General features: G+C 52.5%; 2 protein-coding genes across 2 annotated transcripts; one reads left to right on the top strand and one right to left on the bottom strand.

The window, feature by feature from the left end:
* The first annotated feature begins 7,675 nt into the window (after nucleotides 1-7,675).
* Nucleotides 7,676-8,626, top strand: LOC105867901 (olfactory receptor 10H2-like). The gene has a single exon (XM_012758304.3). It carries the CDS (start codon nucleotides 7,676-7,678, stop codon nucleotides 8,624-8,626), a length of 951 nt encoding a protein of 316 aa, XP_012613758.3.
* A 9,242-nt stretch (nucleotides 8,627-17,868) lies between these two features.
* LOC105867900 (olfactory receptor 10H2-like) lies at nucleotides 17,869-18,828 on the bottom strand. Its single transcript, XM_012758302.3, has one exon. It carries the CDS (start codon nucleotides 18,826-18,828, stop codon nucleotides 17,869-17,871), a length of 960 nt encoding a protein of 319 aa, XP_012613756.3.
* Between the last annotated feature and the right edge of the window lie 2,065 nt (nucleotides 18,829-20,893).

Raw genomic sequence — 20,893 nt, 5'->3', positions numbered from 1 at the left:
GGAAGGAAGGAAGGAAGGAGAGAGAAGGAAGGGAGGAAGAAAGGAAGGAAGCAAAGAAGGGAGGGAAGGAGGGATAGAAGAAGAGAGGAATGAAGGAAAGAAGGAAGGAAGGAAGGAAGGGAGGGAGGGAGGGAGGGAGGGAGGAAGGAAGGAGAGAGAAGGAAGGGAGGAAGAAAGGAAGGAAGCAAAGAAGGGAGGGAGGGAGAGATAGAAGAAGAGAGGGAGGAAGGAAGGAAGGAAGGAAGGAAGGAAGGAAGGAAGGAAGGGAGGGAGGGAGGGAGGGAGGGAGGGAGGGAGGGAGGGAGGAAGGAAGGAAGGAAGGAAGGAAGGAAGGAAGGAAGGAAGGAAGGAAGGAAGGAAGGAAGGAAGGAAGGGAGGGAGGGAAAAGGGAGGGAGGGAGAGCAGGCATTTCCACAGTCGCAGCCGCCCTCCTTGGACTTCAGGGACATGCCTGACGCGCCGCATCCCCAGCCAGGCAGCCCCTGGAGAGGCCTGGGGGACCTGCCACCGGGGAAGACGCCCGCAGAGATAAATCCCCTGCCCCGCCCCGCGCGGCCCAGGCGTTCTGGGTGCTGGGCCGCCCAGGCCGGCTGCAGGGCGTCATCAAAGCTCTCCAAGGAAGGTGAGCGGAGCCCAGCGTTTCCGGAGCCCCAGGAGCTGCGCGGGGAAGGCGTGAGGACGGGAAACCGGCGCAGAGGGCAGCCCTGGCAGGGGGAGGGGTGCGGAGCACGGGACTACGGGAGGGAGTCGGGAGTCTGCAGCCCCGGCAGCCCTGCTCCCGGCCAGCCCGGCAAGGCTGTCCTGCCTCCTGGTCCCCCACGGGGTCCACCTAGTGCCCGCAGCTGCCCCCTTTCCACGGCAGCTGTGGTGGCCAGGGTCCCTCCCCGGGCCGGGAGGAGTCTCCGCCGCGGTTGCCGGGAGGGCCGTGCAGTGTGCGCCGGGCACACGCGTGTGCTTTGCCATCCCTTTGCCTGCTGCGGCCTGCGCCGTGTGTGCGTGTGTGCGGAGGTGCGTGCGGCTGCATTCGTTTCTTTCTTTCTTTTTTTTTTTTTTCTTTTTTTTTGAGACAGAGTCTCACTCTGTTGCCCAGGCTAGAGTGAGTGCCGTGGCGTCAGCCTTGCTCACAGCAACCTCAGACTTCTGGGCTCAAGCGATCCTCCTGCCTCAGCCTCCTGAGTAGCTGGGACTACAGGCATGCGCCACCATGCCCGGCTAATTTTTTCTCTATGTATTTTTAGTTGGCCAATTAATTTCTTTCTATTTTTAGTAGAGACGGGGGTCTCGCTCTTGCTCGGGCTGGTCTCGAACTCCTGAGCTCGAGCAATCCGCCCGCCTCGGCCTCCCAGAGTGCTGGGATGACAGGCGTGAGCCGCCGCGCCCGGCCTTGCATCCGTTTCTCGCGGCTGCCATCACAGAGTGCCACAGACCTGGTGGCTTTAGAACCAGAGACATGTATTCCATCACAGTTCTCGAGGCCCAAAGTCTGACACCGAGGTGCCTCCGGGGCCACCCCGCCTTGGCGGACGCCAGGGGAGGACCCTTCTTCGCTTCCTCTAGCTTCCAGCATCCCCAGGCATTGAGTGGCTTGTGCCACATCCCTCCGGTGTCCGCGTGGCCTTCGCTCTGCGTGAGTGTGGGTTTTCCTCCTCTTCTCCCGGGGACTCCGATCGTGGGGGTTTAGGAGCCACCCTTGTCCAGAGTGACCACGTTCTTGAGGTCCTTACTGGGGTCAAATCTGCAAAGGCTCTGTTTCCACGTCGGGTCACCTCCTGAGGTTTGGGTGGACACGCGTTCCGGGTGGACACTATTCTTTTTTATTATTATTATTTTAGCATAGTATTGGGGTACAAGTGTCAATGTTACTTATATTGCCCATGCCCCCCTCCCCCCTCGAGTAAGAGCTTCAAGCGTGTCCATCCCCCAAACGTTGCACATCTCACTCGTTGTGGTTGTATACACCCCTCCCCTCCTCCCCCCTCCCCCCCCCCGTCCTGACACCCGATAGATGTTACTCCCATTTGTCCACTGAGGTGTTGATCCCTTAATACCAGTTTGCTGGTGAGTACACGTGGTGCTGGTTTTTCCATTCTTGAGATGCTTCACTTAGTAGAATGGGTTCCAGCTCTATCCAGGAATATACGAGAGGTGCTAGATCACCATTGTTTCTTAAAGCTGAGTAGTACTCCATGGTGTACATAGACCACATTTTATTAAAACACTCACGAATGGATGGGTGCTTGGGTTGTTTCCACAGCTTTGCACTTGCGAACTGCGCTGCTATAAACATTCGAGTGCAGGTGCGGGCGGACACTATTCAACCCAAAGCGGCGTCACTGCGCACGTAGCCGCCGTGCGCCCCTGGTCTATCCCGGACCGGGGACGGGCGCCGGCACCCGTGTGCTCGGGAGGCGTGTGCAGGATGAGCTGCGAGGTCCCTGCTCCCGGCCGTTCCCCGGGTGTCCCCCTTGCCCGGGGTGCGGTCGGAGCCAGCTCGAATTGGCCCTGTGCGCGCGCGGGGTCTCGGGCTGGGACACGGCGGCTGAAGCGCAGAGCTGGGGAGAGTCCCCGCCCCGGGGAAGGCGGGCACGGGGCGGGCGGGCTGCGGGGCCCAGCCTGGGAGGGGCACTCAGCGGGGGTCCACACTGGTGCCGGGGGCGCGGGGAGCCCCCTTGGAGAATCCCGCCGAGGCGGCTGTTCTGGGCAAGGGCGGGACAGAGCAAGAGCCAGAGGGGCCCGGGGAGCTGGGAGAGCCCTTTGCGAAAGGTCCGGTGACGCTCGCGGGCTTGGGAGCAGGTGCCGGGAGCCGTTTGCAGCCGCGGGAGGAGGAGGGGCGGGCAGCCTGAAGGAGCGGGAGCGGCGCGGGGCACGGGGTGGGGCCTTCGCAGTGCCCGAGGGAAGGAAGGGTGGTCTGGAATGGGCTTGACACCCTGGCCCAGGCGTCCTCAAACTACGGCCTGCGGGCCACACGCCCGCCCGCTGAGTGTCTTTGTCCACGCTGCCTGTCCTGCTTAGCAGCGGGCTCCTCCCGGGCCCACAGTGCGCATGTGTGGAGTGCGCACCGCACTCTCCAATGGTCTGAGGGACGGTGCGCTGGCCCCCTGTTTAGAACGTTTGAGGACCCCTGCCCTGGACTGTCACAGTGCCCGTATGGGGCGCCCGGTGGGGAAGGCTGAGTGACAGCCAGCTCAGTAGACACCAAACGGCAGCAGTGACAGACATGCTCCCAACGCTGCCGGCTGGAGGGAGGCTGGAAAACTTTGTGCTGAGCACTTGGCATCGCATCCCAACGGAGGATCCGCAGGGGCCGGCGTCTGCTTCTCCCAACACACAATCAGGACCTGGGATTTGCTAGCAACTCTGGGAGGCCGAGGAGGGAGGATCGCCCAAGCTCAGGAGTTGGAGACCAGCCTGAGCCAGAGTGAGACCCCATCTCTACTATAAATAGAAATTAATTGGGCGACTAAAAATACATAGAAAAAATTAGCCTGTCATGGTGGTGCATACCTGTAGTCCCAGCTACTCAGGAGGCTGAGGCAGGAGGATCTCCTGAGCCCAGGAGTTGGAGGTTGCTGTGAGCGAGGCTGATGCCACAGCACTCACTCTAGCCTGGGCAACAGAGTGAGACTCTGTCTCAAAATAAAATAAAATAAAAGAACTTGGGATTTGACGGGTCTGCAAGATTCCACAACCCGAGTACGGCAGCGGTCCCCAACCTTTTCAGCACCAGGTACCGTTTTCCTGGGAAGACAATTTTTCCACAGACCGGGAAAGGGGTGGGGGTGGGGGTGGTTTGGGGATGACCCAAGCACACTCCATTTATTGTGCACGCTGTTTCTGTTATTATTACACTGTCATGCATAACGAAATGATTACACAACTCACCATAGGTTGGGGACCCCTGTCTCAGAGAATTGGCTCTGGCTGTTGGAGGCGGCGGGCGGAACAGAGGAGGGGAGGCTGCAGGCGCAGTGGCCCAGGAGAGAATCCAGAGCTGGGTCCGTGTCCGTGTGACGGAGGGCCAGGGACCGAGGTCCAGGCTGACAGCCGATAGTCCGTTCTCCAGGTGGCGTTCTCGGCCCTCCAGACGCTGGACTGACGTGGCTCGGACAGAACGCCTAGCCACGGCTCTCCAGGGAGCGCGGGGAGGAGATGTCATCGTATTGGCACGAACCCTGTCCCGGGGCGTTTGAAAACCTGTTGTCGGAACAGCAGCTCGAGTCAGTCAAAGAAAGGCACGTCACATGTGGGCAAACGTGTACGGTTGCAAATCTTCGTTGGACTTAAACTGTGCAGACATTGGAGTCAGTTCACTGCATGTCTCGGCTGATGACATCCCATCATCCCTGAGCTGCACGACAGGGGCGATCCTGCTCTATTTATGCCTGTTTATCAACACGCCTCATTTCTGTTCCCCTACCTGCCACAGGTGGCCGTCCCCATATGTTCAAAGCGTATCTTTCTGCTTGCACAAATTCTTACAAAACGCGTACAGTTGCATATGCGTGCTTCTACTGGGGGTCGTTGTTCTGTGCTGCAGGTCTCGTGTTTTGTTCTGGTTTTCCACCCGGCACTGTGTGTTCGAGAGTCGCCCAGTGTCGCTATGGCGATATCATGTTCGTTGCAGTTAAACGTTGTCTGCTATGTCCCGGGCTACGTACGTCTGCCCCGTTTTGCGCCTCCTCCGCTCCCCTAGATAGTGGGGGGTCACCCGGGCTGCCCCTGACTTCTCTGCCGGCCCCGGGCAATGCTGCAAGGAGTGGCCTCACCACCCCGCGTGAGAAGCCCAGTAAGGTGGAGACCCGGGAGCGGCATTTCTGAGACTTTGGGTGAGTGTTCCTTGCCCTCACGTGGCCGTGAGGCGCCCTCACCAGGCACCTGCTAGGAGGTCCGCAGCCCCCCACCCTCACATTTGGGCCAACAGGGCGCTGCCTCCACATTTTGCTACTCTATCAGGTGTAACCTGACACCACCATATTGTTTTTAAATTGCATTCCTCTAATTGCTAATGAATGTCAGCGTGTCTTAATTTGCCGCCAGCCTGTGGGGCATCCTCTTCTGCAAATCACCCATAGCTGCCCTTTGCCCACTTCCTGCTGTGAGTCTTGTCTTCTTTCCTTACTGGTCTGCAGACAGTCCCTGTAGGTACTGTCCTGCAGTCCCTGTAGTCCCTGTAGATACTGTCCCCTGTCCATTTCCAAGATTGTAAATCTCTTCTTTCTGTCTGTCATCTGTTAGCTTTATCCATGATGCTCTTTATTGATGTGATCTGGGGTTTTGGTGCAATGGAATTGGTCACTTTATTTCTTTTAATGATTTGTGCTTTTGTTTTGCTTTTAAATAAGTCATTTTCCTGTTCATAGATCACAAAGAGCACACTACACTTTCTTTTATGAACCATGTTTCATCCTCTCCAGTTAGGGTCCTTAGTGCATCTTGATTGTCTCTTTGTTTTTTTTTTTTTTTTTTTTTTTGAGACAGAGTCTTGTTTTGTTGTCCAGGCTAGAGTGAGTGCCGTGGCGTCAGCCTAGCTCACAGCAACCTCAGACTCCTGGGCTCAAGCGATCCTTCTGTCTCAGCCTCCCTAGTAGCTGGGACTACAGGCATGTGCCACAATGCCCAGCTAATTTTTTCTATATATATTAGTTGGCCAATTAGTTTCTTTCTATTTATAGTAGAGACGAGGTCTCACTCTTGCTCAGGCTGGTTTCGAACTCCCGACCTCGAGCAATCCGCCCGCCTCGGCCTCCCAGAGAGCTAGGATTACAGGCGTGAGCCACCACGCCAGGCCTTGATTGTCTCTTTGAATGGGGTGTTGATAGAGAGTTCAGCTTTAGTTTTATCTCCATAGAGAGATACTTTTCTCAATAGCATCCCCGAATAATTCATCCTTTGTCTGTTGATTTGCAGGGTGACCTTAACCATAAATGTGACTGCATTTCTGAGGTCTTCATTCTGGACCACTGGTATGTTTGTCTGATCCTACAATGTGTTATTTCCAAGGCTTTATAGACTTTCTCCATATTTTGGGATTTTTTTTTCTACATGAGGTCTCTCTGTTGCCTCTCTGTTGCTTGAACTTCTAGGTTCAAGCAATCCTCCTGCCTCAGCCTCCAAGTAGCTGGGACTACAGGCACCCGCCACCGTGGCCAGCTAAGGAAAGGAAAATTTTCTCTCTTTTCATGTTTCATTTCCAAGTCGACTTAGTTATTCATGGACATTTATTCCTTCACAAAGTTTTATGTCAAGTATATCGTCTTTCTCCAAAGAAAATCCAACTGAATTGTTTTTTGAGAGGTCTCCATTGAATGTATAGATTATATTTGGGGAAGAATTAACATTTTCTAATATTGTCATTCCATTGCATCCATTTATTTAAATCATCTGCCGTGCTTTCTGATAATGAGAGGTTTAATTGATCTCCAAGGAGGTCTCGTGTGCTCTTGGCTAAACTAAAGCCTAGATACTTGATAGATTTTGCTGCTACTTTGAATTGTATAATGCCTTGTTGCATTTAACTTTTTACTTTTAACTAACTTTAAACTTAACAAAAACTGCGAACAAATACAGAAAATTCTTGCTCCCCCCTTTTGTTCAGCATCTTACAGAAGCCCAGTACAATTTTCAGGAAATTAAAGTTGGTACAATACTTTTAAGCAAACTACAGAGCATACTGGATTTTTGCAAATTTTTCTCTAATATCCTTTTTATGTTCCAGAATAGAATCCATTTCATTTTGTTGTCATTTCAACTTTTTGTTGTTATTTAGCTCTTACTGTGTCTTAATTTTCCTTTTACCCCAAAGGTTACCCGGTAATATGTTGCTATGGCAACGTCACCTGATTAAAACTGATATTTATGTTCCAAATAATTGAGGAAGCGTTAGGTATCCTCTGCTGATTAAATTCCAATTTCTAGACTTCCTTTATGGCCTAACACAAGGTCCCTTTTTGGTGACAATGTTATGTCTTAAGTAGTGTTTTGGTTTTTTGTGGGTACTGAAAAGGAGTGTGTGCCCATCCGTGAATTAATAATATATATGTATTATTATAATGCACATATACATACGTACATGTTAGCTACAGATATATTTATATATCATAGCTCAAATATTAAAAGTGCCGGCATTAGGTCCCCAAAACAATAGTAATTATGAAAAAAATCAAATGGATTTATCTTATAATAAAAGAAGAGAGAGATACAACCATAGGTTGCCACAATCAAAGAAGATCTGACCGTGGCCATCCGTGCCCGTCCTCGATCGTACGTTTTTAAGCGCTTACTCTGATTCAGGACCCTCGTGGTGGGCACATTGCGAGCATCATCTTACTTAATTCTCCTAACGGTCCGGCCAGTTGGGAATCACCACTACCAACTTCCTTTTAGGGAGGAGAAAACCGAGGTCACGAAGATTCAGGGACCAACTCAACGTCCCATAGCCCTGACGTAAGGACTTCGCCCAGACATTTGCAGAGCTCTTGCCACGTGCCAGGGGCCGTAGGATGCGTGAGTGTATGTAAACTCCCACACGTTATTACCGACGCCTTTTTGCGGACGGACGCGTCGTGGCTTGGGCAGGCGAGGCAGGCTCTCAGGTGAGATCCCAGGTGGGACTCACCGGGCGCTCCGTGCTGCTGACCGCCAGGGCCCTCCCTCTCCCCCGCCAGGTGTGGCCGCCATGCCGGGGCTGAACCGCACCTCCGTGTCCGAGTTCGTCCTGGTGGGCTTCTCCGCCTTCCCGCGGCAGCTCCTGCCCGCCTTCTTCCTGCTCTTCCTGCTCATGTACCTGTCCACGCTGCTGGGCAACCTGCTCATCACGGCCACCGTCTGGGGCGAGCGCGGCCTCCACACGCCCATGTACCTGCTCCTGTGCGCGCTGTCCGTCTCCGAGGTCCTCTACACCGTGGCCGTCATCCCCCGCATGCTGGCCGACCTGCTGGCCGCCCGCCGCGCCATCGGCCTCCCGGCCTGCGCCGGCCAGATGTTCTCCTCCTTCACCACCGGCTTCGCCCACTCCTTCCTGCTCACCGCCATGGGCTACGACCGCTACGTGGCCATCTGCCGGCCCCTGCGCTACCACGCGCTCATGAGCCCCCGCGGCTGCGCCCGCCTGGTGGGCTGCTCCTGGGCCGGGGGCTCCGTCATGGGGACCGTGGTGACCACGGCCGTCTTCCAGCTCACCTTCTGCGGACCCAACGAGATCCAGCATTTCTTCTGCCACGTGCCACCGCTGCTGAAGTTGGCCTGCGGGAGGGACGTGCCCCGGGTGGCCGCGGGCGTGGGGCTGGTGTGCATCACGGCCCTGCTGGGCTGCTGCCTCCTCATCCTCCTCTCCTACGCCTTCATCGTGGCCACCGTCCTGAAGATCCCCTCCGCCGAGGGCCGGCGCAAGGCCTTCTCCACCTGCGCGTCCCACCTCATCGTGGTGGTCGTGCACTACGGCTTTGCCTCCGTCATCTACCTCAAGCCCAAGGGGCCCCACTCTCAGGCAGGCGACATCCTGATGGCCACCACCTACACGGTCCTCACGCCCTTCCTCAGCCCCATCATCTTCAGCCTCAGGAACAAGGAGCTGAAAGTCGCCCTGAAGAAGACCTTCCTCAGCAAATTATTTCCAAAGAACTCTTGATGTGGCTGGCTTTCCGGCAGGGGTGCAGTGGATGGGGGTACTCCAGCCTTCTTCCTTCCCTCTCTCCCTCCCTTCTTCCCTTCTTCCCCTTTTCCTTCCTTCCTTCCTTCCTTCCTTCCTTCCTTCCTTCCTTCCTTCCTTCCTCCTTTCCTTCCTTCCTTCCTTCTTTCCTTCCTTCCTTCCTTCCTCCTTCCTTCTTTCCTTCCTTCCTTCCTTCCTTCCTTCCTTCCTTCCTTCCTTCTTTCCTTCCTTCCTTCCTCCTTCCTTCTTTCCTTCCTTCCTCCCTCCCTCCCTCCCTCCCTCCCTCCCTTCCTTCCTTCCTCCTTCCTTCCTTCCTTCCTTCCTTCCTTCCTTCCTTCCTTCCTTCCTTCCTTCCTTCCTCCTTCCTTCTTTCCTTCCTTCCTCCTTCCTTCTTTCCTTCCTTCCTCCTTCCTTCTTTCCTTCCTTCCTCCTTCCTTCTTTCCTTCCTTCTTTCCTTCCTTCCTTCCTTCCTTCCTTCCTTCCTTCCTTCCTTCCTTCCTTCCTTCCTTCCTTCCTTCCTTCCTTCCTCTCTCTCTCTCTCTCTCTCTCTCTGTCTCTCTCTCTCTCCCCTGCACCCATTTCTTTCTTCCTTCTTAATAGTTACGTTGGTACAGGTTGAGGGGCTCCAATTAGAAAATCTGAAATCCAGAATGCTCCAAAACCTGGAACTTTTTGAGTGCCGACGTGATGCCACAGATTGTCTACGCGGGTAGCTGAGATAGGGACACGTTTGCTTTCTAACAGTGTGATGTACAAAACTTTGTTTCGTGAAAAAACTTATTTGTGAAATATCGTATTAAATCACCTTCAGACCCATGTGTATAAATTGTATGTGAAACATAAATATAATTCATGTTTAAATTAATGTCCCATCTCCAAGATATTTTATTAATATCGTGTATATTCCAAAATCCAAAGAAATCCAAAATCCGAAACACTTCCGTTCCCAAGCACTTCAGATAAAGGATACTGAACCTGTCATAGCTCCCAGTTTTTTGAGCATTTATGATCAGCTGGACATGGTCTTTTTTGGCAGCTTTATTAAGATATAATTCACATATCATATAATTTACCTGTTTAAGGGTACAGGAGTTGTCACCATAGTCAATTTATGAATAAAACATTTCCATCATCTCCGAGAGAAACTCGGTACCGTTTAGCTACCGTTCCCCTTTCCCCCAGCCCCTGGAAACCACTGTTTGGTTTTTTTTGTTTTTTTTGTCACCATGGATTTGCCTATTCTGGACATTGAATAGAGATGGAATAACATTCCGTTGTTTGGATACCACACATTTTTGTTTATCCATCCGTCAGCTGAGGGACCTTTGCGTTGTCGCCACCTTCTGGCTGCTGTAAACAAACGCACGAGATTTTGTGTGGGGCCGGGCGCGGTGGCTCACGCCTGTAATCCCAGCACTCTGGGAGGCCCAGGCGGGCGGATTGCTCAAGGTCAGGAGTTTGAAACCAGCTTGAGCAAGAGCGAGACCCCATATCTACTATAAATAGAAGGAAATTAATTGGCCAACTAAAAATATATAGAAAAAATTAGCCGGGCATGGTGGTGCATGCCTGTAGTCCCAGCTACTCAGGAGGCTGAGGCAGGAGGATCGCTTGAGCCCAGGAGTTGGAGGTTGCTGTGAGCAAGGCTGACGCCACGGCACTCACTCTAGCCTGGGCAACAGAGTGAGACTCTGTCTCCAAAAAAAAAAAAAAAATTTGTGTGCACCAATGTCTTCGTTTCCTTGGTCCTAGGAGTTGACGCGTCCTACCGTAACTTTATGTTTAATTGTTAGAGGGGCAGCCAGAGCCTTTTCCAAAATTACCGCCCCGTTTTCTAATCGCACCAGAAGCGTACCAATGTCCTCATTCCTCCACATCCTGGCCAGCGCTTTGCTACAATCTGCCTTTTTGACTATAGACACCCTGGTGGCCCCTTACTGTAGCTTGGGTTTGCGTTTTCTCGATGGCTCGGGGCAGGTTTTAAGTGCGTAACGCACACGCATGAGTCCTTTCACCCACAGGGAAGACAGGGTTCTCGGTTCCATTTTGAAGATGAGGAAACCGAGCTGTAAAAGAGAGTTAGCTGAAGGTCTTGCCCACGAAGTGGAAAAGCCAGCATAGAAACTGTCGAAGCTCTGGGGATCGGAAGGGCTCATTTCTCGGGGATCATGAGGAGGGCAGGCCAGTCCGTTCCAGAAAGGATAGGAAGACCTGGAGTGGAAACAGGAGGCAAGTTCTCAGCTAGCACCAGTGACGGGAGCTCGGGGCTAGAAATACACGGTTCTCGCGAGGTTGGAAAGAAACGCCCAGTTGAGAGAACCGGGGACACCCCTTGTGAGCTTGGCCAGATTAGCTGTACTGCTTCTGAGTATGGTTTTCTTTCTGGTGGGCGTAGTGAAACGGAAAAGAGTGTCATTTTTTAAATACAAATTGTTTTCCCTAAAAAATTTCATGACCCCGGGCTCCTGAGTCATAGTGGCAGTCTGGGGGTAGTTACCCGGCAATATCTGAGGGCATCCCTTGCCTCCCCTATAAATGGGCAGGGGGCCTGAGTGGTAAACTCTTCCTGCACCCCACCCCTCTCCCCGTCCCGGAGTTGCCATAGATGAGGAAGAACGTCTGAGCGGGCAGCACAAGTCCCGCGGTGTGGCTCGCGCTCTGTCGCCAATCACGGCTCCAGAGACAACTTGGAATATATACTGGGAGACAGGTAAGAATCAGACCGTGTGAATTTGAAAGAGTCGCAGTGAAGCTGACTTCTGGCTTATATCTAAGAAACATCACGGTCGTTCTCTACGGTCACCGGGGAGAAAAAAAAATCAACCTGCTCTAGTTTGGCTGACGGACGCCAACGCACTCTGACATTGAAATAAACTTCGCGTTTACTTTCCTAGTTGGTGTGAGTCATGTCCATTTAAAACAGCCACAGAAGTTGAACTTAGTGCATGTGTGTTGTTTTCACCCGTGACATGTAGTCTAGACCCCCAGGGCCGGATCAAGGTGAAGAGAGCGAGGCAGGATCCCCAAGGTGCCAGGATGCCTGCTCAGCATCCTGCCTTTATTTCACATGCTGACGTTTTGCTCATCGCGAATTATTTCCATTAATTCTGATTTAGAAAAATATTGCATTAAATATTATTTATCTCAATTATTGGATTCTTTTAGCGGCCCCTTAAATTGGGTGCTCAAGGTGACTGCCTCACCTCTCCTAAAATGAAAAAAAAAAAAGTTGCTTGCATTTATTTTTTTTCCCCATCAAAAGACCAAACAATAGAAGCCATCGTTTACTCAAAATAGGATCAAGTGCCAGAAGTTCAAGTGTGAACATTGCAGCCAGGTCTGGGGTGATGACCCCCCACCCTGCAGGGGTGGAGACAGCTGCCTTCCGCCCACTAGCTTTGGCCGGTCCTCCCTGCGGACTGGGTGCTCATCTCCCTTCGTTAATTAGCTTTCACTTTCCGAAGTCCTCCGCCCACTGCATTCCTGGCTTTTTGCCTTGTGGAGCTAATGGTCCCCTCGGGGCCACATTCTTTGGGATTCCCCAAGGCAGGGCCAGAGCCCAGAGAGGTGATCAAGGGGCAGGAGCAGAGAGACAGGCTGGTGATGACGGGGAGACCTCCAGACTTGAGGGGCCCCCCGCCCTGAGCTCATGGCAGCCCAGCGCCGCGACGGTAATTTAGCTAGACGCCACGGCCAGCTCGAGAGACGCGATTTGCACCATTCGCTCCTCTTGTTTTGCTCTTCCCTTTGCTTTTGGACGGAAGCCCAGTCCCCTCCTTGAGGAATTTTTCCCTCTTGTTCAACCCCCAGTCCTCCCCCCGCCCCACGCACTGTCTCTGCCCTGCAGCCAGAGGGTTGTCCCTAAAGGAGAATTCTGAGAAATCAACCCCTCTGCTCAAACCTTCCTTTTCCCTCAGGATAGGGAACAGACGCCAGTGTGGCTATTGAGCCCGTGTGGGTCAAGTCCAGACTTCATCTCCGAATCCATCCTCCGGCTTCCCAGCCCCAGCGGGCTTCCCGTTGTTCCCGCAGCAAGCAAAGCACACTCGGGCCACAGGGCCCTTGCACCTGCTCTCGTTCCTCTCTGCGACATCCTTTTGTGTGCCAGTCACTGCCAGCTGCCCTGTATAGATGATGCTATTTGATTCTCAGGACCATCCTAAGAGGTGGACATATCAGTATTATTATTATTATTATTATTATTATTAAAGCCACTCGAATGATGGCCCTCGAGAGATGGGATGTGATTTACCCAGGCCAATTGCCGTCATCACTCACGCAGTGCACGGCCCTACCGGCAGGCCAGAACTTCTCTCTCCCTCTTTACCTCTTGGGAGAGCAAGGGGATGCCTGTCTTCCTTGCTGTCGGCTGTTGCCGTGGTGACGAGTCTAGGCTGCGTCAGAGGTTGGTGGCTTCAGGTGAGCATTTCTCCAACTCACACCGCTCCCCCTCTGATCTCGAGCGCTTCAAGCCAACCTGGAAACCCTGATGCCATCCTGACCAGGGGCGCTCGAGAGTATATCAAGTGCCGGAGACCGGACTAAGCCGTTCACAAACACTGCCTCGCTTTAGTCTGGCAGCTGCCTTGGGAGGCAGGTGCTTTCTGCATTCTTACACGGTTAGAGAAAGCACGTGACCTGCCTAAGGACACACATGGCAATGTTCGAGAAAAAAAAAAGCACCAGTTTCTCCACGCTCGCTCCAACAGTGCTTTGAGGAACTTGAAACCTTTTCCAACTGGAAGCACACACAAAAAAAGAATGTGTCTTTAATTACCTTTCTTTGTCCTCATTCTTCTACATTAATTTATTCGACAGGTACGTGAGAGGCTGCCATTAGCCATGCGGGCATATATCAGTGGACAAAACAGACCGAGTCCCCTGACCTCCTCAAAGCAACGTGCTAGTGGTCAGAGACAGCCATGCCCAACAAGCAGGGGAGATGCCAGGTGTCCACAAGCACGTGCAGACAAGCAAAGCAAAGCAAGAGGCGCACAGGGCGGGCCGAGGAATGTTGCTGTTTTCCGCGGTGTGGTTAGGGAAGGAATGGTTGCTATTCCAGCAGGAAGCTTTGGGCGGTGACCGAGGAGATATGCGGACATCTGGGGAGAGTTCCTGGTAGAGAGTATAGCACGTGCAAAGGTCCTGAGGCAGGGACATGTCTGCTGTGCCTGAGGGCCAGCGAGGGGGCTGCAGCTGAGCTGGTTGAGGGAAAGAGCCGGGGAAGGTGTGGACAGAGAAGCAGCAGGGCCCGGGTGGGTAGGGCTCTGTGTGCACGGTGAGAACTTCGGATTTCCCTCTGGGGGAGACAGGAAGCCACTGGAGGGCTCTGAGTAGAGGAGATGTTATTCAACGTATGTCTGAAAGGCTCGACCTCCCCCTTTATTGAGAATGTAGTGTAGAGGGGGAAAGGTGGAGGCAGGGAGGGGAGCTTGAAGGCTATGGGAACCATCCAGGTGAGAGGTGGTCTAGACTAGGGCGGTGGCCACAGAGGGGTGAGAATGGGGCAGGTTCTGGATGCCTTTTACAGGGAGCGTCCCCGCCGATTTGCTAATGAACTGGACCTGACAGGGGTGGGAAAGAGGAATAGAAAATCTCCCCCAAGCCGGGCGCGGTGGCTCACGCCTGTAGTCCTAGCTCTCTGGGAGGCCGAGGCGGGTGGATTGCTCAAGTTCAGGAGTTCGAAACCAGCCTGAGCAAGAGCGAGACCCCGTCTCTACTACAAATGGAAAGATATTAATTGGCCAACTAAAATATATATATAAAAAAATTAGCCGGGCATGGTGGCGCATGCCTGTAGTCCCAGCTACTCGGGAGGCTGAGGCAGGAGGATCGCTTGAGTCCAGGAGTTTGAGGTTGCTGTGAGTGAGGCTGACGCCACGGCACTCACTCTACCCTGGGCAACAAATCAAGACTCTGTCGCAAAAAAAAAGAAAAGAAAAGAAAAGAAAAAAAAAAAAGAAAATCTCCCCCAAGGTATTATTGACTTTGAGATGCTGTTTTCTGAGATAGGAAAGATTTTGAGAGGAAGAAATATGGGAGAGGGAGAGAGAGAGAGAAAGAGGGAATTTTAATGATGAGGATTTGCACGAGTTAGAGATCCGGACACATTAACTTTTGAGATGCCTGCCTCATAGCCACGTGGAGATGTTGAGTAGGCAGTTGGAAAGACATAAAGATCGGGAATTGGGAAACATCTGTCAGCGCATGGCACATAAATCCATGATTTATGCATGGGACTCCCAAGGAGGGAGAGACGAGATGAAGTACAACGTTCTAATGGGTTTCAAGGCTGCCTTGCACCCTACGGTATGAACAAGCCAACATTTGTTTAACAGCCCTTTATTGGCAGATATGTGTAATATTTTCCAATCATAAATGTCACTGCTCTCAACATCTTTTTGTTTACACAAATGTGGAATATGTCTACAAGATGTCGATCTATCAGTGGGAAGTAGGAGGCAGGACTTGAACCCAGGTCTGTCTGACTCAAACACGGCTCCCCACACACCCTCACCCCCTGATCTAGAGGGTAACTAGGTTTCTTTCTCACAGTGAATCCATAAAGCCAACATTCTGGTTTGTTCGATGGTGTGGGGGTTAAACTAGTCCACCCTAGAAATATTTGTTAAGAATTGATGATATCTTCCAAGTGCCATGCTGGTGCTTGGTATGATGTTGAGAAAGAATGGGGAAAAACTGAAACCATTCCCACTTAGAACTGGAACCAGCCAAGGTTGGCCACTATCCCCACTTCTATTCAACATAGTGCTGGAAGTCCTTGCTAGAGCAATTAGACAAGAGAGCAGAATTAAGAGCATCCAAATGGGGGCAGAAGAGATCAAACTTTCACTCTTTGCCGATGACATGATGTTATAGCTAGAAAACCCCAAGGATTCAACCAAGAGACTCCCGGAATTGATAAATTCAGTAAAGTCTCAGGATACAAAATCAATGCACACAAAATCAGAGGCATTCATATATGCCAATAATAGTCAAGCCAAAAATCAGATAAAAAATGCAGCACCTTTTACAGTAGCCTCAAAGAAAATTAAATATCTAGGAATATATTTAACAAAAGAGGTGAGAGACATATACAGGAAAAACTATGAAACACTAAGAAAAGAAATTGTAGAAGGCGTAAACAGGTGGAAAAAATCTACCTTGCTCATGGATTGGCAGAATCAACCTTGTTAAAATGTCCATACTACCCAAAGTGATCTACAGAATTAATGCAATCCCTATCAAAGTACCACCATCATTCTTTACAGATCTAGAAAAAATAATTCTACACTTTGTATGGAACCAGAGAAGATCTCTTATAGCCAAAGCAATCTTAAGCAAAAAGAACAAATTGGGAGGTATCAGTCTATCAGACTTCGAGCTTTGCTACAAGGCTATAGTAACTAAAACAGCAGGGTACTGGCACAAGGACAGAGATATAGACCTTTGGAACAGGACTGAGAACCCAGAAACGAGACCATCCACATATTGTCATCTAATCTTTGACAAAGCATCTTCTTAGCTCAATGGGTGGAACTTACTCAGGAATCCTTCCAAGATTTTGTTTTTGTTTTTTTTTTTTTTTTTTTTAGTGTAGGAGATCCAATTTATTCATTAAGTGCTTACTGAGTCTTTCCTATGTGCCAGGCACTGTTTTAGGTGTTGGGAATATGTTGCATTGATTAAAAACATGCAAAATCCCTGTCTTCTTTGTGCTTATACTCTAGAGGAAGGACACCAGACAATAAACATGATAAAATAAACTACATATGGTAAATTAGGAGGTGATAAGGATTTTGACATGACAAAAATAGATCAGTCATGAGAATGATGATGTCTGAGACTTAAATTTAATTTAAAATCACAAAGGACTCCTGAGCTCGTAGAAACATTCCATGAGCATTCCGTGCGCCAGTGCACGGCAGGTTGCAGTCGCTGTGAAAGACCATGGATGTTGGGATGGTTGGTCTGCAGAAGAACAAGTCCCCCTGGAATTAGAAGCCGCAAAACCCACTGTAGGAAGACAATGCATGAAGTGTTGAATGAACAGGACTTGGAATAAAAAAAAAAAAAAAACCCTACATTGGAAACCTGGCTTTTCCAAGTGTTTTGATCCCTGATGAGCCGTGCACCTTTTGAGCCTCAGTTTCCCCTCTGTCAAACGGAGGGGGAATGAAAGAGCCTTTTTGTTCTCATCCCACCTCGAGAGGTTGTAATGACACAGCGAGCGAGAGAAGCAACAGGAAGCGCGAAATGCAGCACGTTTTCTGCAAAGGGGCTTCTCTGTGTTTCCTGGGTTTGACTCACATTGTTCCCTGCATCCTCCAACTCCACGTGAATCTGGGATTCTTCTCACTGCTCAAGTGACGGCAGGGAGAGACTGAACCCACACTCGAGGACAAATGAGGTATAGTTTATTATTCGACTTAAACCTGAAAACACCTATTTTTCAACACATTGTCAACACTATGTAGCAGGGTGGACCTGAAATCCCTTCTTATCGAGAAATGCGTGAGGGCGATTCCCGTGGGACCAGGAGATGAACTTGTCACCCTGGGCTCTGCATCCATCGTTCCGGTGTAACAGCCAGTTCCCCGCCCTCCCGTGGGCTGGCCCTCATCTCACACCGGAACTGTTCTCCTTGAGCCAACCCGGAAGACATCTCTGCCTCTCCGCAGCTTTTCAAGGCGCACGCTTGAAAGGCCAAGGTTTCCTCAGCTTTCTCTGGGAGTCTGCTTATTGCTGTTCCTAACTTCTACTGCACAGATCTGTGCGATGCTGGAATTCAGGGTGCTTTGCCCCGCTCTGCTGTAATCTGGAGTAGCCTTCAGGGATCCGAGTCGTAGCTACCCGGTGCTGCCTAACAGAGCCTGGTGCACGAAGACTCCCTTCTTCCTCTGCACTGCCGATCCGTGTCTTTAGGATGAGCCTGGGTTTTGGCAGGACGAGAACAGATCTCAGGTGTGGTCGCTCACTGACAAAGTACCCTGCAGCAGGTAGGACTCAAAAAAAAAATCTGATTTTCTCTGAGTTATTATCTCCTGCCTCCTTGCACCCCAAACACCTCCCTAGTGCTGATTAAGCCTTGTGTACACTTTCGTGGGCTGTCTGCAACGGTCCTGTGAGCCTCAATGCGCCAGACGAATATAGGTTCATGGAGCGTCATTATTAACAGCAGCGTTTGGTAGCCCAATGTCGTTGTGTCCAAGGAATTTCCCTCAGATCGTGACGTCTTTTTCCGGGTGGAGTTTGCTGAGGAAGGTCTTCTTCAGGGCGACCTTCAGCTCCTTGTTCCTGAGGCTGAAGATGATGGGGCTGAGGAAGGGCGTGAGGACCGTGTAGGTGGTGGCCATCAGGATGTCGCCCGCCTGAGAGTGGGGCCCCTTGGGCTTGAGGTAGATGACGGAGGCAAAGCCGTAGTGCACGACCACCACGATGAGGTGGGACGCGCAGGTGGAGAAGGCCTTGCGCCGACCCTCGGCGGAGGGGATCTTGAGGACGGTGGCCACGATGAAGGCGTAGGAGAGGAGGATGAGGAGGCAGCAGCCCAGCAGGGCCGTGATGCACACCAGCCCCACGCCCGCGGCCACCCGGGGCACGTCCCTCCCGCAGGCCAACTTCAGCAGCGGTGGCACGTGGCACGCGAAGTGCTGGATCTCGTTGGGTCCGCAGAAGGTGAGCTGGAAGACGGCCGTGGTCACCACGGTCCCCATGACGGAGCCCCCGGCCCAGGAGCAGCCCACCAGGCGGGCGCAGCCGCGGGGGCTCATGAGCGCGTGGTAGCGCAGGGGCCGGCAGATGGCCACGTAGCGGTCGTAGCCCATGGCGGTGAGCAGGAAGGAGTGGGCGAAGCCGAACATGAAGGAGGAGAACATCTGGCCGGCGCAGGCCGGGAGGGCGATGGCGCGGCGGGCGGCCAGCAGGTCGGCCAGCATGCGGGGGATGACGGCCACGGTGTAGAGGACCTCGGAGACGGACAGCGCGCACAGGAGCAGGTACATGGGCGTGTGGAGGCCGCGCTCGCCCCAGACGGTGGCCGTGATGAGCAGGTTGCCCAGCAGCGTGGACAGGTACATGAGCAGGAAGAGCAGGAAGAAGGCGGGCAGGAGCTGCCGCGGGAAGGCGGAGAAGCCCACCAGGACGAACTCGGTCACCGCCGAGCGGTTGGCCCCCGGCATGGGGGCTGCGGGGAAGGCCGGGCGTGGCGGGCAGACATCGGCTGCGGGGCGAGGGAAGGAAGGTCGACACCTGCCGCCCTACCTGGACGTGCCCAAGGGGCCGCTCCGGGTGCGTGCCCACCACGGCGGGCGGCAGCTCAGTGCCCGCCCCGTGCCCCCCGCAGCTCAGCCCTCTCGTTGCCCTCGGGAGGGCGGGACTATTCTTGCACCCCCTCCCCCTATTTAAAGTACGTTGGGCGCCGTCACTCAGACTCCCGGGGTGCAAAGGGGATGAGCAACTTGACCGGGGCAAGGCTGCCCAAACGACAGACCTGACACCCCAACCCCCGCCCGGCTGACCCTGGAGACTCTACCCCTCCTCATCCCCCTGTGCCAGCGGTCCCCAGCCTTTTAGGCACCAGGGACCGTCTTCGTGGAAGACGATTTTTCCGAGAGCTGTTGGGGTGGGAGGTGGGGGTGATTCGAGCACATTCCATTCGTCGTCATGCACTTTATTTCCATGATCATTACATTGTGATATGTAATGAGACCATGATGATCCAACCCACCACAGCAGGTGGGGGCCCCTGCTCTATGCGGCCTCCCCAAATGGAAATGATCCTCCGGTGGAGATTCCGCCCATGGCTTCTCTGCAACCCCCCCCCCCCCGTGCCGGACGCCTCCTGATAAATTCTGTGTTTCTGACCGCTTCCAGTACCACGAGATGTGCCTGCTCCCGACGGCAACCCCCTGGGCCATGCTTCCTTGAACCCGTCAGATTCTTCCTCTGGGCTGGTCCAGGCAGGACCAGAGATTATGTTGTGGCTCTTTAAAAAAAAAAAAAACAGGATGGCCGGCGAGGTGGCTCACGCCTGTCATCCCAGCACTCTGGGAGGCCAAGGCGGGAGGATCGCTCGAGGTCAGGAGTTCGAAACCAGCCTGAGCAAGAGCGAGACCCCGTCTCTACTATAGATAGAAAGAAATTAATTGGCCAACTAATATATATAGAAAAAATGAGCCGGGCATGGTGGTGCATGCCTGTAGTCCCAGCTACTCGGGAGGCTGAGGCAGGAGGATCGCTTGAGCCCAGGAGTCTGAGGTTGCTGTGAGCGAGGCTGACTCCACGGCACTCACTCTAGCCTGGGCAACAGAGTGAGACTCTGTCTCAAAAAAAAAAGAAGCCACAGATAAGGTTCTTACTGTTTCCCGGCTCCCCCGAGGTGTGTACGTCGCAAGGAAACGTACGTTGCCCAGCTGAGCAATTTTCTGCATCTCTCTGCACTTCCCTTCGCCTCTCCCTCCCCCGGAGAGTTGTCCTAAGAAATAAGGGAGCCGTTCTTGGAAGGCGATGGTCTGATGGTCTCACACAGACCTGGCGCTACCTGGGATGATGAGATCGACCCACGCGCGAGCAGATGCTCACAGTGTGTGCTCAGTACACAACGCTAATGCCAAGAGATTTCAAGGTGTCGCTATGAATCCCTTAACTATAGTTCTCTCTCTTTTTTTTTTTTTTTTTTTGAGACAGAGTCTCGCTCTGTTGCCCAGGCTAGAGTGAGTGCCGTGGCGTCAGCCTCGCTCACAGCAACCTCAGACTCCTGGGCTCAGGTGATCCTCCTGCCTCAGCCTCCCGAGTAGCTGGGACTACAGGCATGCGCCACCATGCCCGGCTAATTTTTTCTATATATATTAGTTGGCCAATTAATTTCTTTCTACTTATAGTAGAGACGGGGTCTCGCTCTTGCTCAGGCTGGTTTCGAGCTTCTGACCTCCAGCGATCTGCCTGTCTCGGCTTCCCGGAGTGCTGGGATGACAGGCGTGAGCCACCGCTGGAGGCCTATAATTATCTTTAAAAAAAAAACAAAAGAACAAATGGAGGAGGGATTAATTATCCCAGGAGACAAGACTCTGTCCTCCAGATAGGGTTCAGGCTTGGAGCTCCCAGCCCCCTCCTCGCTCAGGAACTCTTTGCGCTGTAAAAAATCAGATTCTCAAAAATAAATAAATAAATAAAGCCACACACACACACACACACACCGATTTTGTAAGAGAGAGAGTCACATCTCTTTCCCGATCATTCGGCTCA

This window comes from Microcebus murinus, chromosome 4 (assembly GCF_040939455.1).
Source record: "Microcebus murinus isolate Inina chromosome 4, M.murinus_Inina_mat1.0, whole genome shotgun sequence".
Taxonomy (NCBI): domain Eukaryota; kingdom Metazoa; phylum Chordata; class Mammalia; order Primates; family Cheirogaleidae; genus Microcebus; species Microcebus murinus.
The sequence above is the reverse complement of the archived record's forward strand: the minus strand, read 5'-3'. Positions and strand labels throughout refer to the sequence as shown.